Consider the following 16,799-nt stretch of genomic DNA (forward strand, 5'->3'; position numbering starts at 1 on the left):
AGGCTCTGAGCTCAGTTTTCAAGAGCAGCACATCACTTCCTCCTTCAGTGACCCAGAAACCTGTCTCTCAAAGCTCTGGCATTTCTAACCTTCCAGTTTCACCATTTACTTTTGTTTTGTGGACAGAGAAATTAACTTTTGGAACGGAATGTGACTAGGAACCAACTTGATAGTTGGTTTGCAAAGCATTTTCTCACCTTTATCCTAGTCCCATCCTGAGGGTTTTTTCTAAAGGTAGATGTACTGGGACCATTAAGCTAGTGGAATGTGGCCCTGAGCCTGGACTGGGGACTAGGGCAAGAATTTCTTGTTAATTTTTTTTCCCCTGGCAGACTTCTGGGCTTCCTTACCAACTACCCAAGAGGATAGGTGTGGATGCTGGGTGGGAGGGGTGGGGTAAGCAGGATACTCACTAATTCTCTGTCCTTCCCAGAGTAATGGTAGTACTAACTGTCCTTTCTTCACAATCCCCACTTCCCCCCATCTTGTTCTTCAGGATCGGTAACATAAGTAACATTATCCACATTTTACTAAGGAGTAAATTAAGCCTGGAGAGGTCATCACTTTCTCTTTATCATGGAGTCAATCAATTCCTGTTGCACCTAATACTAGAACCCAGATTTAAAGTCTAGCTCCATTTTAGTACCACTTCACTGTCTTATAGATCTTCCATATCGATAGCAGGGAGCAGCAGTCACTTTAAAAAAAATAAATTTTATTATGGCTTTTGCTTTAACATCACCTACATTTCCCATTACATAGCTCTTCCATGACATGGCAGAGTCATCATTTATAATAAAGTATAAGAAAATAGAAAGGTAAAAAAAATCTGCAAAACTGACCACATCTACAAAAATGTCTGACCTGATAATGCAGTACTCCATGTCTGTGGTTCCCTCACATCTGCAAAGAAGCAGGAGAGTCTTCCCACCTTTTATAAATAGTATTTTATTTGTTTTCCCCAATTACATGCCAAGAAAAATTTTTAGCACTCATTTTTTGCAAGATTTTTGAGTTCCAAATTTTTCTCTCTCACTCTACTCTTCCAAAGATGGTAGGCAGTTTGATATAGGTGATACATGGGCTATGATATAAAACATATTTCCATATTAGTCACAGTTGTCAAAGAAGAGACAGATCAAAAGTGGAAAAACCATGAGAATAGAATAAAGTGAAAAAATATTCTTTGATGTGCATTCAGAGTCCGTCAGTTTTTTATGTGGTTATGTATGGCACCTTCTTTTGGGAATCCTTTGTATTTGTGTTGGTCCATTGTGTTGCTGAGAAGAGCCGAGTTTTTCATAGTTGATCATGATACCATGTTGCTGATGTTGTGTGCAATATTTTCCTAATTCTGTTCATTTCACTTTATATTAATTTATACAAATCTTTCCAGGCTTTTTGAAATCTGCCTGCTCAACATTTTTTCTTGCACAATAATATTCCATTATATTCATGTACCACAACTTATTTAGTCCTTCTCCAATTGATGGACATTCCCTCAATTTCCAATAGTTTGCTACCAAGAAAAGGACTGCTATAAATATTTTTGTACACATGGGTTCTTTTTTCTTCTTTATGATCTTTTTGGGATACAGACCTGTAAAGGGCAGGAATGAAATGAAGGGTGGTCCCAAGACCTCCCAAGAAAGCTAACCAGGATATTACACAGACTTGGTAGTGCAATTGCTGGGTTTTGTTTGTTTCTCTTTTTAACATGACTTGGTATTTTATACTTTCAGTGTGGCAAAGTTATTATTATCCACATTTGAAAGATAAGGAATGTTAAGCCCAGGGAAGGGAAGTAATACAGTGGAATTAGGACTAGAACTGGGACTAGAAAACCAGTTCTTCTGACTCCTGGCCCTGTGAGCATTCCACTCAAAGCAAGGAGACACAATTCTAGCCATCTGATACAAAGCCTAGAATGGAATGAAGACCAAGAATGAGGATCTCCCCACTTCCTTCACTCCTTCATTCCAAGAATGAGGATCTCCCCACTTCCTTCACTCCTTCATTCCAATCTTTGTCTTTGGGTTTGGACCAGCAGATCCTCCATATTCTCAGGAGCGGTGCAACAGATTGTTATTGTCCTTATTCGGTGGCCCTGATCTTGGCCACAGCTCAATACCCTGTCCTTTGTGTGCTTGGAGTCCCCCGTCCCTGCTTCTGGGAAAGGGGATCCCTTTTTAGGATTCCTTCCTAGAGCTGACATCTCTAGCCGAGAGCTCAAGTGGAGGGAAGAGTGTAGTCCCATTTTTTTCCTGAGATAAGAAGGGGTCTGGGTTTCTTGGAAGAAAGAGGTCCTGCTTTAGTAACCTGTTGTCTCCCTGGGCTCTTTTTTGTAGGTGCCTATTGCCTTTCTGTCTCTGACTTCGACAATGCCAAGGGCCTCAATGTAAAACATTATAAGATCCGAAAACTGGACAGTGGAGGCTTCTACATCACTTCCCGCACACAGTTTAACAGCCTGCAGCAGCTCACGGCCTACTACTCCAGTATGTTTTTGTTGTGAGCTGGTCAGCTGTCCCATAGGGATGGGGGTGCCCCTGCTCTGCTCTTTGGCCAGGCTGATGTGTGTGTGTGTGTGTGTGTGTGTGTGTGTGTGTGTGTGTGCGCGCGCGTGTGAGACAGATAGAGACATTCAGATAGACAGAAACTGGGGAGGGATATGGACAGGGAAAGGGAGGGGGCTGGCAGTTTTATCTTGGCAAGAGGGAGAAGTGGGGAGTCTTTGATGGGTACTGAGCTGTGGGTGAACCAGGGGTGGGCAAGGAAGCCAGAAGAAACCTCCTTGCATTGCAGAGACACTTTCATCCCCAGGGGTCAATTGGCTGGACTTGTCCCTAGGAAGGCTGATGCAGCTTAGGGAGGAGCCATGAACTCCCCATGGCTATGTGATTTCTTGCACATCTGCAGATGTGTGTGTGTGTTTGTGTATATTTCTCTGGGTGCTGGAAAGTGTCTGTGTGCGGCTGCCCCGGGTGTGTCAGGGTGCGTCTTTTTGGAAACTTGCATGTGTTTTTGTGCATGGGATTTGTGCTCTGGATTTATGTGTGTGTGTGTGTGCACGTGTGTGCATGTATGTGTGTGCATGCGCTTAGCAAAAGGTGGAAGAAGAAAGGGTCCTTGGGCAAATACATTTTCATTACTTCAATCAAAATCTTGAAAAAGCCAAGGAACAGAATGCAGGGTGTGGCTATCCTGGAGTTTATTTCTCATCAGTTATCTGGGCTTTTGCACTTCCCTCTCTCTTTCCCCTTCCAGAACACGCTGATGGCTTGTGCCACAGACTCACCAACGTCTGTCCGACGTCCAAGCCGCAGACCCAGGGCCTGGCGAAGGATGCCTGGGAGATCCCCCGGGAGTCCCTGCGGCTAGAAGTGAAACTGGGTCAGGGCTGCTTTGGAGAAGTGTGGATGGGTGAGAGCTCTCTCCTTCCTTGCTTCCCTCCCTCCTTGTCTTCTGTCCTTTCTCTTCTCCTTTCCTTTCCGTCTTTGTTGCCAGCTGACCCTCCTTTCTGACTGGCCACCTCTCCACATAAGCCACAGAAGAATTCCCTGAAGCCTCCACCTTAGCCTGAGAATATGAACAGTGTTCCTCCTCTGCTACTCAGGTATATGGTTTGATCTTCTAATTCAGTCAGGGCAGATTAAGTCAGCAAAGCTGTATTAAGCTCCTGCTGTTTGCAAGACCTGTAAGGGAACATCCTGTTGAGTTCAGAGGCTGGCTGGTCCCTGAAATGAAGGAAATGAAATCGAGCTGGCTGGGAAATGAGACATGCACACAAGGCAATGGGCCTGTCAATCATATCAAGATCTCTCCTATCATCTTCCCTTTACTCAAAGCTACTCCCATTTCATATGAATCCAGAGTCCCACTTGAGTGGATCTTCTTCAATCATAGTTCTGCTTATGTGATTTCTGCTACTGTTCCAGATGAACTGTTCCTTCTCCTGTCCCCCATAACAATGACTAAACTTCTTAGCCTGACATTCAGTGCCCTTCACAATATGGTTCCATCCATCCATTCGTTGAACACTCATTTGGCATATACTGTGCAGAACACTGTCCTTGGCACTTGAGAAGAGGGAAGATAAGAAGCTAAACTAAAACTGGCCTCCATTCTTGTAGTATTCCCAGTCTAGAAGGGGATGAAATACCAACACAGTCAGCAACAAACAATATTATTAATTGTACATAATGTTATATGACATATTAAGGAAGTACAAGGTGCCATGTAGAGTTTATTATTGATGGGGAATCAGGGAAGATTATATAGAACATGTTCTATTTTAAAAAGACCATAAAGTAATTCAGCAGGTACAGAAGGTAGGGAAGGGAGATAAAGAAGGTAGGGTAAGGAGAAATTTGAGACTGGAAAAAAAATGTAAAAATCTGGGCTTTAAAATAAATTAAAAATTAAAAAAAAAAAACCACAAAGGGGTAGAAGAGAATGATATTTCAGGCATTAGGAACAGTATAGGCAAAATGAAGAGTTGAAAGTGTAAAGGGCATATTACAGAGGTGGAAATTGTCCAATTGGATTTCGGAGGGAATGAATGTGAAATAAGTATGTGAAGGTCCTTGAATGGCAGGCTGAAGAGCCTGAACTTTTTTTCAGAGAATTACTAGCAAGGTTTGATCAGGAGAATACTGTCACAGTAGTGCGGGTGAGTAGTAATGAAGGCTTATACCAGCCAATTTGCTCAATTTCATTTATGCTCAGTTTGATATATCTGTTAGGTATTCAGATAGAGAAATTGTAGAGTCAGTTGGAGGTGCATATCTGGAAGGCAAAAGAAAGGTCAAACCTGAAGAACTGGAGAATCTGCCTCAAGGTGTTGATGATAACGAATGAGATAGAGAGGTTATGGCAATTAATAAGATGGTAAAGGGAGAGGAGGGTGTAAGGAGAGAAGAAAGAAAATTCTCTTGAGGAAAATCATCATTAAGCAGTGAGGAAGAAGATGGGAAAAAAGCAAAGCAATTAGAGAAGTAAGAAGTGAAAATATGGTGGCTCTGAATCCAGGGACAAGAGAAAGTTTTTAATAAGAAGGGATGCCCAACAGTATCAAGTTGCAGAAAGGGCACAGAGGATAAGAACTGGAAAAAGATCTTTGTGATGCAGTGGTATCAGAGAATAGGGTCAGCAAACTAAGGAAGGTAAAGGAATGGTTGCAAGGGGTTGAAGTGGAGTTATTAGGTATAGACAGTTTTTCTCATACATTCAGCAGTGATGGAGAGGAGAGATATTGAATTGGTTAGTATTGAAAGGTCAATGGTCATTTTTAAAAGACATTATAAAAACTGCATGTTGTAGGCAACTAGGAAGGAGCCAGGGGAGAAGCTAATGTTGCCCAAGAGAGAAGAATGGCTACCACAGGAGACTATAGGGAGGGAATAGGATCAAATGCCCACAGTTAGAGGGTCACCTCCTCTTCTATCATCAGAGGGAAGGGGAAGAGAGGAAGTGAGGGTGCTGAAGTCTGAAGAGTAGAAGAGGGAAGTGAACTGATGGCTCTCACTTAGGATGGGGCCTGTCTTCTCTGGAATTTTATATGTAGTCCTACAGTTCTGACTTCCTGCTTGATGTCTTCCCTTGGGGGTAGCAGAGTCATCTCAAACTCATCATGTCCAAACTAAGACTCCTTTCTGTCTCCTTGAACCCATACCTTCTAACTTACCTATTTCTTTTCAGGGTTTATTTGTGTTTGAAATCTAAAACTCCATCCTGACTCTTTATTGATTCTCTCTCCATCTACTTCATCATATCTACTCCGTTACTAGACCTTGTTAATTCCACCTTTTCAATGTTTCTCATATTTCCTTTTCTGAGATCAGGTGGGTACCCTCAGGTGGGCACTTTTCCCTGAACCCACTGCTTCTCAATCCTCAGGGACCTGGAATGGCACTACCAGAGTGGCAATAAAGACCCTGAAGCCTGGCACTATGTCCCCAGAAGCCTTCTTGCAAGAAGCACAGGTCATGAAGAAGCTTCGGCATGAGAAGCTAGTACAGCTGTATGCTGTGGTGTCTGAGGAGCCCATCTACATTGTCACAGAATATATGAACAAGGGTGAGCTGTGCAGGCCAAGAAAGGAAACCACCAGAGGGCAGAGGGCAGGCCATGGGGCAGTTAGGCTGAGTCTGGTCACAGTGGATGAATTGTGGAAGGTGGATGATGGGTGGATAGGTGAGTCGATGGAGCAGTAGAAGAGGCAGTAGGTCTGAGTTTAAGGCTCACATCCTTCATTCAATTATGTAATGTCAGATGAGTTCTTTCCTCAGTTTCCTTGCCTGTTAAATGAAGATTGGACTAGATGACCTCTGAGATCCCTTCTGGCTCTAAATCCATAATTTTATGGTCCATTTTGGCCTTCAATTTCCTCATATGTAAAATGGTGATTGAACTTCTTTTCTGTTATAAATCCTCTGATTTTAGGAGGAAATATAAGGAAACTCAGTTTGGACACTTAATAGATGATATTCACAGAACATATCTTGACCTGTATAAAGGATTCATTTTCCCCTCCCCCACCAATAGATTTGAAATGAACAGTGAACCAAGTACTGGAACAAATTGTTTTCATTTGCTGCTCTAAATGGGAAGGTTTTGTTGGACTGCCAACTGAATAAAAGGCCCATCAACAAAACATTCTGAGAACCTAACCTGTTTGGACCTGGCCCAGAATTGCCTTATGTGTTAACCCTAAGACCACATCACAATGTCCTGACATTCTCCAAACTGAACTTCAGGCAGTCTTCTCTCCCTTCCTCCCCAGCCTATCTCTCTCATGTCCTAAGGTCTCTCAAAATTTCTTTAAAATAATGAGCACCCTCAGGGAATTCACTTGATTTTCATATTCCCTGTCTTGGCACATGAGCCAAAAAGGATCTTAGAGATGCAAGGCCTCATATTACAGGGGAAGAAGCTGAGGCTTTGAGAGAAGTGACTTGGCCAAGGTCATGCAGCTATTTAGTGGCCAGGCAGGGAATCAAACCCAGGTCTGCCATCTGCCTTGCAGTGCTCTTTTCTACTACACCTGGATTCAAATTACAGAGCTGCTGTTTTCTAGCTCTGTGGTCTTATGAAACAACAATTTTCCATTGGGATCTTAGTTTTCCCATCAGCAACATGAGAGAGTTAGATGATCTCTGTGTTCCTCCTAATTTTCCACTAAGAAGTCATGAAACTGACACCTCAAAATTTACCCCTTGTCTAGTGCTCCTATTGGTTTCCCTGTATTAATGGCCAAGGTGAGGCCACTTTTCTTCTGTTTTGATGGGTAAATATTAGGGTGGAGAGGCTCCAGGCCACCCCCAATTAGAGTATGCTTCTTCCTCCTACAGGGAGCTTGCTGGACTTCCTTAAAGGTGACATGGGCAAATATCTTCGGCTGCCCCAGCTGGTGGACATGGCTGCTCAGGTGAGCTCAAGGAGTAATCCAGAGTCCAGGGCACTCAGACTTCTGGATTGTGGGCCCTGCCAAACACTGCTCCATTTAATGTTTAGCCCTTGTTCCCTCCTCTTCTCAGGCCATTCTAGCCCAACATTTGTCTTCCTGCTCTATAAACTTGTAAGATTTATTTTTTGGAGCATTCATTTCAACTGTGTCTTAAATTTCTGAGCTGAACTGTGACTGCTGGGTTGGCTCATGGAAGAAATCATGAACATGTTCAACATGTTGACTGATTGAGAGGGATTGTAGTATTGCCAAAGGGTGATGGTCTTAGATTAAGAAGACCTGCCTTTCTGCCCTGGTTTTACTATTTCCTAACTGGATGACCTCTTCTGTCAATCTCTCAGTATCCACATGTGTAAAATGAGCAAAATAATATTTGCTCTACCTACCTAAAAGGGGCTACCAAGTGCTAGATAAGTCTGAAAGTGTTTTAGAAATATGTTATAATTTATGGGGCAGCTAGTTAGTGTAGTAGATAGAGCACCAGCTCTGAAGTCAGGAAGACCTGAGTTCAAATCTGGCCTCAGATACTTAATACTTCCTGGCTGTATGACCCTGGGGGCAAGTCACTTATTAGCCCCAGTTGCCTCAGCCAAAAAAAAAAAAAAAAAAAAAAAAAGTTATAATTTTTATAATTTTATAATATTGTTATAATTGCTATTGATTCAAGCAATCCATCATTAAGTATATATAAGCACTTACTGATTGAATGGAAATCATATAACAAGTACTGTATTATAGGCGATTAAAATATATATGCGGTACCTATTCAAAGGGAATTTACAGTCTAACAACAGAGCAAACTCTTACTAATTGATTAATGAAGAAATGGGGCAGTCTGAGCTTAGAAACCCTAAGTTTGAGCCCAATTCTGTCGCTGACTTGCTGTCAATTGCTTCTCTCTGGGACTCAGGGTCTTCCATCTTTAAAATGAGACTTTAGACTTGAAGGATTTCTTTTTTTTTCTTTTTAATATTTCTCTTTCTCTAAATACATGCAAAAATAATTTTCAACATTCACCTTTGAAAAACCTTTGATACAAATTTTTCTCCCCTCCTTCCCCAAATCAGCAAGCAGTCTGATATAGGTTAAAACATGTACAATTCTTCTAAACATATTTCTGTATTCATCATGCTGCACAAGAAAAATCAGATCAAAAGGGGAAAAAACACGAGAAAGAACAAACTACAACAACAAAAAAGGTGAAAATCCTATACTTTGATCCACATTCAGTTTCCATAGTTCTCTCTCTGGATGTGGATGGCTCTCTCCATCACAAGTTATCTTGAATCACTTCATTGTTGAAAAGAGCCAAGTTCATCATAGTTGATCATAACAAAATCTTGCAGTTACTGTGTACAATGTTCTCTTGGTTTTGCTCACTTCACTCATCATTAGTTTATGTTAAGTCTCTCCAGGCCTTTCTGAAATCATCCTGCTGGTCGTTTCTTAGAGAACAATAATATTCCATAACATTCATATACCATAACTTATTCAGCCATTCTCCAACTGATAAGCAGCCATTCAGTTTCCATTTTTTTTTTTTTGCCACTATGAAAAAGGCTGCCACAAACATTTTTGTATATGTAAGTCCCTTTCCCTCCTTTAAGATTTCCTTGGGATATAAGCCCAGTAAGGACACTGCTGGATCAAAGGGTATGCACAGTTTGACAGCCTTTTGGGCATAGTTCTAAATTGCTCTCCAGAATGGTTGGATCAGTTCACAACTCCATCAATAATGCATTAATTAATTAAACTTGAGAATTTCAGAGGACTTTGGGCAGTCATTTTATCTTCCTGAGCCTTACCTTCCTTTTCAATGAAATACTAGGGTTGGACTAGGAATTTAGGGATTCTTCCATCTCCAAATCCTGAAAATAGGGAATGGAATATGCACTATCCCCAACCTCTCCTGGGATGGCTTGCCGCTGGCTACAATTAACTCTGTCCCTTTGCTGAGTCAGCTAACGGGACCCATTTGGCTCAGGGCTCTCTCAGAAACATGATCTTTACCCACAGATTGCATCAGGGATGGCCTATGTGGAAAGGATGAACTATGTCCACCGAGACCTCCGGGCTGCCAACATCCTGGTGGGAGAGAATCTGGTGTGCAAGGTGGCAGACTTTGGGCTGGCCCGGCTCATTGAGGACAATGAGTACACTGCCAGACAAGGTACGAAGGCCCCCGGGAAGGAGGTGCCAGGGAAGGCTTCAGCTCTGCTTCCCACGAAGCACATGACTTTGTTCGTTTGGTCCCCTCCTTTATAAAATGGGCATAATAGTACCTCTCCAGTTTACCAAGAGGACCCTGGCCTCCAGACAGGTGGTAGTCAAGGGTGGTATCCTGGAGGACAGGACATCTGGTCTGATTTTGAAGGAGAAGCAGAGTTATGGATTGAGAGGGGGGAAATGGAAGGTTAGGGCAGCTATGGCAAATGCACCAACTGGGAAGCAAGTTAGCAATGTATTTTAGTGGATATGAAGTCAGAGATCATGGTTTGAAGCACAGCTACTTACTAGTTATGTGGCTGCGGATAATTTAGTTTGTGTCTTTTGGCCTGTTTCCTTCTTCAGCAAGTCGTAGAGTTGGGCTAAATCAACTTGAAGGCCCCCCCGCCCCCCAGCCTTACTTCCCCACGTCCCTAATGAATTCCCTAACTCACCACAGGATGCCAGGCCAGTCAGGTAACAGGTCTTGTGAAGCCTGAAGGAGATGATGGATCTGCAAACACTTTGAAAAGCACAAACTCTGTTCCAAGGTGATATCTGCATACCACTTGAGGCTAGTCATGATCTGGGAGGAAGAACTCTACTTGGGAACCGTATCTGCCATACTGCTATACAGGGAAAAAGACACAAGGGTACAACAGCCCCAGTCCTCAAGAAGCCATCACAATCTAATGGAGAGAGACATTATGGACATATATACATATAGATAATATACATAGAAAGGCTAGGTATGAGGTAACCTCAGAAAGGAAGGTGCTAAAGCTGAGTTGGAGGCTGGAGCAGTATAAGCTTCCTGCAAAAGGAAGTGCTTGAGCTGAGTCTTGAAGAAAACCAGGTATTCCAAGAGAAAAAGGGAATAAGACATGTAGGATGGGGAACATCCATAACAATGGCATAGAGATAGGAGAAGGTATCTAGTAGGCCAGGATAATTAAGTCCTAGAATGTAGGAGGGGATTAATCTGTGAAAAGACTGGAGGGGTAGGAAGAAACCATGTTGTACAAAACTTTGAATGCCAAAGAACTCGATTCTGGAGGTGATAGGAAGCCAGTGGAGTTTATTGAATGGGAGAGAGGATGACATGGTTAAGTCTGTGTTTTAGGAGAATCTCTACAGTAGCTTGGTGGAGGACAATTTGGAGAAGGAAGAGACAGAAGGCAAAAAGGCCAATTAAGAGGCTATTGCCAATAATCCAGGTGATACGTGATGAAAGGTTGAACTATAGTGGTTGCTAAGTGGATGTAGAGAAGAGGACATTTGCATAAGATATTTTAGAAAAAAAAATAACCAGATTGAGCAACTGTTTAGATACTTTGCACGAGTGGGAGTGAACAGGCAAAGAAAGCTGTGCTGGGGCTATACTGGGAGGGAGCTTGGGCTAGGTGCCATGATGCCCCTTTCAACTGTGAGTGTATGCTTTTGTAATATCAGTGTAGCCAGGAAGTCCCCAGCCTAGATACCCCAAGGACAGAGAAACTTCTCTTTCCTTCCTTATATACATCTCTCCTTTAGGTGCCAAATTTCCCATCAAATGGACAGCCCCAGAAGCTGCCCTATATGGCCGGTTCACCATCAAGTCTGATGTGTGGTCCTTTGGAATCCTGTTAACTGAGCTGACAACCAAGGGTCGAGTGCCATACCCAGGTACATATAGAGTGCAGGGTTCTGGGGGGGAGGGGGCAGTGCCGTCAGGAAGACTACAAATCTACAACTGGGGTGCCAACCCCAGGACTGGCACAGCCAAAAATGCAATGGGTACAATGTATTTTGAGTATCTGTGCTCTTGGTTGACCTGGTTTCATAATTCCCTTCTCACTCAAAAGCTGTTCCTGGTATTCTTGCTAATTTAGAAAAGTCATGAGTGAGAACAAGCTGGAATGTGATCTTGCATGAGGGAAGTTGCATTTTTACAAGGGGCAATGCCTTAATCTAAGGGAACCTAAAGGAATAAATGAAAATAAATTGTGGGATTACAGGTATCAGCAAGAACAGGGTGGAGGTCAGGATGAAACTGCCCAGTGACCTTTATGCATCATATTGTCCTGAATGTGGGCTCCACCTAGGTATGGACCACAATACCTTTCTTTTCCACTTAAAAAAAGGATTATTCTGAGAAGAAAAAAAATAGCTACTTTAGGGAATGCATAAAAAAAGATACTTTAGGGAATGCATGATTTCAATGAAGCATGTATTCTTCTGTTGACATAGCCTTGTAGAAAGTCTTCATGGATGGCTATGAACAGAACAATGTATCCTTTAGTGGTCAACATTGAAAATAATTTATTACTGTGAAAGTTGCAGAGGAAGATGGTTGAAAAAGGACTGGGAACTGTGCATAGTCTAAATAGTTTCCACCAGGCATCACTGGCAGATTCTCAGATCTCCAATGTGCTCCAAAGGAGGAAAAATCGATAAGGAGGAAATAAGACTACTGATTTAACATCCAGTATGTCAGTAGGTTAGTGGCAGGTGGGCGAAGACCAGTCGAAATAAGATTATTGACCATTCCCAAATTTTCTACAAGCCCTATTTGAGGAAGAAAGGGTGGCCCATATTCAGAATAGTTGGGCTAATGCCCTCGAGCCCTCTCATCAGTTGTGAGCTCCTACTCCTCAGGCCCTGAGGCTCACTCTATGCTGTGCCTGGGTCAGAGCAGGTTGGGGATTTTGTGTTCGGGTTTGGACACAGATTTTAGGAAAGACATTAACAGGTCTGAAGAATGTTCAGGGGAAGATGATAAAGATGGTCAGGAAATGAGATCATACTGTAAGAAAATCAAATGAAGACCCCAGGGATGTTAGCTTGGAGAAGGAAAGACTTTGTGATTATTTTCAATTATTTGAAAGGCTGTCCTTTGGAAAGAGAATTAAACTCGTTTTCCTTGGCCCCAGAAGGCAGGACTAGGACACATCGACAATGCTGTAGAGTCAATTTCTTTCAAATAGATTTGCTCTAGAGGCTTCTGTGACTTCATCTCTGAGATTCTAATGGACTCAGTGTCTAGAAGAAAGGAGGGAGCCTCCCTCTTCTGCTCTCCTACCTCCTTCAGTCTTCCTCCTCTCACCTTCACCCACAGGAATGGTGAACCGGGAGGTACTAGACCAGGTTGAGCGAGGATACCGGATGCCCTGCCCACCAGAGTGCCCTGAATCCCTGCATGACCTCATGTGCCAGTGCTGGCGAAAGGACCCTGAAGAACGGCCCACATTTGAATACCTGCAAGCATTTCTGGAGGACTACTTCACTTCCACAGAGCCCCAGTATCAGCCTGGGGAGAACCTATAGAGTTGGGCTGGGGCCCTGGTGCCAAAGACTCCCTCTTGTCCCTCAGGATTGTCCTGAGGGCTTGCTGGGCCAGAGGCCTATCCAGCTGAGACCATGGTGCTGTAGCTATGGTGGGCTCTTCCCAGAGCTTAGGCAATGGCCACTTCTTCCCCCTTTGCCTGGCCAGAGGGACTTGGTCACATCCTCCCTGCCAACAGTGATGATGATTTTTGTCCTTGAGGTGAGCAGGAGTGAGGTGGTGGCCCTAGAGCTACCAGTGATGGAGCTGAAGGGCTGAACGTCTGAGCCTTAGGCCTATTCCATCATAGGCATTCCAGCCCCTAGTCTCCTTCTGCTCATTGGGAGGATGGAGAAACCAGATTCCTGGAGCAGCAGATCTCAGGCTGATGGCTCAGCACTGAAGGTCAATATGGGCACTGAAAACTCCTTTCCCTTCCCTAATTGTCCCTTGTCACTCCCTCCTCCCCCCCAAAACATGATTCCCTTCCTGGGCTAGCTGTCTTGTTGTTTGGTGTTAACAGCTAATCCAGCAACAGGTTCTTAAGGAAAAAAGAGCTGAGGGCTTTGCTTGGGTGGCTAAGGGATGGTCAGTGCCATTTCTGCTCACAGCTGAAAGCTAAGACTAGCCTCAGCCCTTCTGAGCCACATCTAGCTCAGCCCAAAGGGCCTGGATTCTGCTCAGATGAGGCAAAGGCCTAAGTCTAGCTCAGTGCACATCAGGTTGCAGATATCAAGTCTTCCAGTCCCTGTCCAGTCTAGTCTCCTTTCTTTAATAGTTAACAACACAGGACTTTGCCCATTAGAAAATCACCATGAAGAGCTCTTGTTGCCATTTTCTGGGACTTCATGTTGAGGACTCTCCCCTCTTCCCCTGGAAATTGGTTGAACATTTCTGGTAGATTCTTTCTCTGAGATCCCTCCCATTTAATGTTTGGTTGTGGTTGGCAAACTTCTGCCCAGTCTTTTGGCCTCGTACCTATCAAATCCTTTCCTCCACCTCCTGGTCCCAATTTATTCACTCCCAGCTTCATGAATTGTCCAAAGGTCCTCTTTGTCAAGCTGAAGAGCCACACCTCTAATCCAGGGGTCCTGCAGGGCTGATTCTTCTCTCACTCTTTACTCATAATACTCTTCCCTGCCAGTTCATGGAGGTAAGAAATCTTGCTGCCCCTAGCCATTATGCTTGAAATCCCTTCAGGAAAGCTTAGCCCAGGAAACATCTTTGCATTAGTTAGCCTTCCCCCCACCCCCACCCCCCCCTCCTATGAGAAACTTTACAAAGTTATAAGGGGATTTTAGAGGATTTAATCCATCAGTGTCACTTCACCTCATCATAGATCAGGAGCAGGTCCTGATCCTTTCAGGCAACAGGCTTTAAAATGACAGTTTCTAATCTTCCTTCCCTTCTTCCAAACCAGTACAGCATCTCCAGGCTACAAATGGGATGCCCACTGAACACTGGGTTCCATCAAAAGGCTGGCATGGAATCCTCACTTGATCCTTTCCATGCTTTCCACCCCCACCTCAAGAATGTTCATCCTCCATTGTGGGGCTTCTAAACTGGGGAGGAAGGAGGCAGAATGAGAGAAGAGCTAGAAGTCTGGTTTTTCACAGGGGCAGGACAGAGCTGGGCACTGGGCAGCAGTAGTTAGTGTTCTAAGTCCATCAGAATTTTCTTCGTATTCTGAACTCGGTACCTGTTATCTTTATTTTTTCCCCCAATTCTGACCAGGTGGCTTAAGACACAGAATGTCAATCCTAGATCATCTAGTTTAATGACCCCATTTTACAGGAGATGAAACTAAAAGAGGGAAAAGAGCTTTTCCCAGATCACACAGAGAATTAATGAATGGCAGAGGTGGGACCTGAGAAACCCGAAACATCAGAACAGGCTGAGGATCTGACAGGTAAAAGCCTGTTTCCAAAGTTGAGAACCTTTGGTCTTTGTCCACTGGGAGATGGAAACTGAAGCAATGATGACCAGTTACACCTTCATCCCCAACACATACACCCCGCCAAGGTGATGTGCACCAGATTATTCTAGCATCAAATGAGCAGATTATGTGGTAACCGAGAAGGGAAACCCAATATGGCCAATAGAGAAATCAGGAGAGGGAAAAGGTTGGTTGTCTTTTTTTTTTTTTTGGTGGGGGGCTAGGGGGCAGGCACAAGTTTTTTTTTTCATAGTCTCCAAGTTAGAAGTGACCTTAGAAATCCTACAGTCCAACCCCTTGTCAGTGTCCCTTATGGGATTGATAATCCAGCCTTTGCCTGGAAATGTCCAATGACAGGAAACTTGCTACCTTTAAAATAATTTAGATGTGCCAACAGAACTTGAAAATGCTCCTCCAGCTCATGAGGCAGGAGCAAAGTGGTGGGGTCTGGTTGAAGGAATCTAAAATTTGATGACAGAAACAACTGTCAAAGCTAAGGGAACCTAGCACCAGTCTTCCCTGGGTCAGGACACAGCCTGCCAGAGGCTTGGCATTTCTTATAGGCCCTGAAGGCTCACTGCCATTTTGGGCTAGGTCTTCCTCATTCCTATCTTTCTTTCATCCCCTACCCTCCCATCTTCCCATCCAGCTTGTCTTTCCAAGCAGAGACCCTGATGGCAACAGAGGGTTACATTTCCTCAGAAGCTTAACTTTGCAAAAGAGGTCCTTCAAAAGGCTGGGAAGCCAAGGTTGGCATGTGTGCGTGTATGTGGGTGCATGTGTGTAGCTGTGTGTCCATATTTAACATGTAAAAAAACCCTTTGGGGAACATTGTACATTACCTTCTTCCTATTCCACTTCCCCGTGGTAGGCCCAGTCAGTCATCCCTCCTGCCTCTCAGTAGTATAGCAATAATGACCACAGGCCCCCTGGGATTCACTTGCCCAGGGCTGGGTCAGCCCAGTGCTTGGGGCTGCACACCTGGGGCTAATCTCTCCAATCTCTGTACCAATCAGCTGAGACTGCAGGCTCAGGCCCAGGGTGCCTAGGAGGAAGTGGCTGGGATACCTTGTGCCAAACCAGGCCTTGCCCACAAAAAAGGGCATTGCTGATGGCCTCCTTAGATGCCCCAGTCAGTTCTGAGGGTTTCACCACTTCCATTCTTCAATCTCCCCATCCCCATCCCCAGCCAATAAAGAGGCAATTTGTTATCTAATGAAACTGTACCATAATGATTGCTGTCACTGTCTGGATGCTCTTTAGCATTCCTGTCCTGAAGAACTCAGTCCCTTGCTACAAGAGGTTCTGAAGCTGTCATTTAAAAAAAAATTGTTTTGTAAATTCCTGATGACTATGCAGGGACGTTGGGGTCTCTCACTCTCACCGTGGTTTGGCTGTGTATAGCTTTCAAGTTTGGTGGGAGGCAGGGAGGGAGGGATGTCTTGAGAATGGCAAAAAGGTGGTTTGTAAATACTTTGCATTTTGTCTGATTAAACACAAACAGACTTCACTAGTGCATTTATGGGAGGAAGGGAGGGAAGGAAGAGGATGTGTGCACCTCTGTAAGCATGTTGTGCTTATGTATACATGTATTGCCTCCACTGTCATCCCTTCTGACACCTCATGGTCATGACCTGAGGTTATCAGAGGCTAAAGTTTTTGCAGGCCCCCTCAAGCTTGCTTAAAAAGGTCTTTAAATCAGAGTCTGGTTTGATTAAGTTCAAAAGCACCTCTTCCAAGGTGGCTGTAGACACGAAGGCCTCTATCAGGGGAAGGGGACATGCTGATGCTATCACAGATCCTCAAACCCACTGAAGATTACCACGCTACTAGATCTTGGCTACAAATAGGATGGAGACTTCTAAGGTCCCCTCCAGAGCTATGAC

At 44.0% G+C, this 16,799-nt stretch overlaps 1 protein-coding gene across 5 annotated transcripts in view; it reads left to right on the forward strand.

Moving 5' to 3' along the window:
- The window catches only part of SRC (SRC proto-oncogene, non-receptor tyrosine kinase), a 112,811-nt gene extending 96,388 nt beyond the window's left edge, over window positions 1–16,423 (forward strand). For all 5 annotated transcript variants that reach the window (XM_051979338.1, XM_051979337.1, XM_051979336.1 and 2 more), the window contains 7 exons: window positions 2,349–2,498; window positions 3,268–3,423; window positions 5,899–6,078; window positions 7,353–7,429; window positions 9,485–9,638; window positions 11,207–11,338; window positions 12,771–16,423. In XM_051979338.1, the coding sequence (XP_051835298.1) occupies window positions 2,349–2,498; window positions 3,268–3,423; window positions 5,899–6,078; window positions 7,353–7,429; window positions 9,485–9,638; window positions 11,207–11,338; window positions 12,771–12,979 (1,058 nt within the window). In that variant the 3' untranslated portion in view covers window positions 12,980–16,423. The remainder of the gene's footprint in view (window positions 1–2,348; window positions 2,499–3,267; window positions 3,424–5,898; window positions 6,079–7,352; window positions 7,430–9,484; window positions 9,639–11,206; window positions 11,339–12,770) is intronic.
- The last annotated feature ends 376 nt before the right edge of the window (window positions 16,424–16,799 follow it).

Source organism: Antechinus flavipes, chromosome 2, assembly GCF_016432865.1.
Source record: "Antechinus flavipes isolate AdamAnt ecotype Samford, QLD, Australia chromosome 2, AdamAnt_v2, whole genome shotgun sequence".
Classification (NCBI taxonomy): Eukaryota; Metazoa; Chordata; class Mammalia; order Dasyuromorphia; family Dasyuridae; genus Antechinus; species Antechinus flavipes.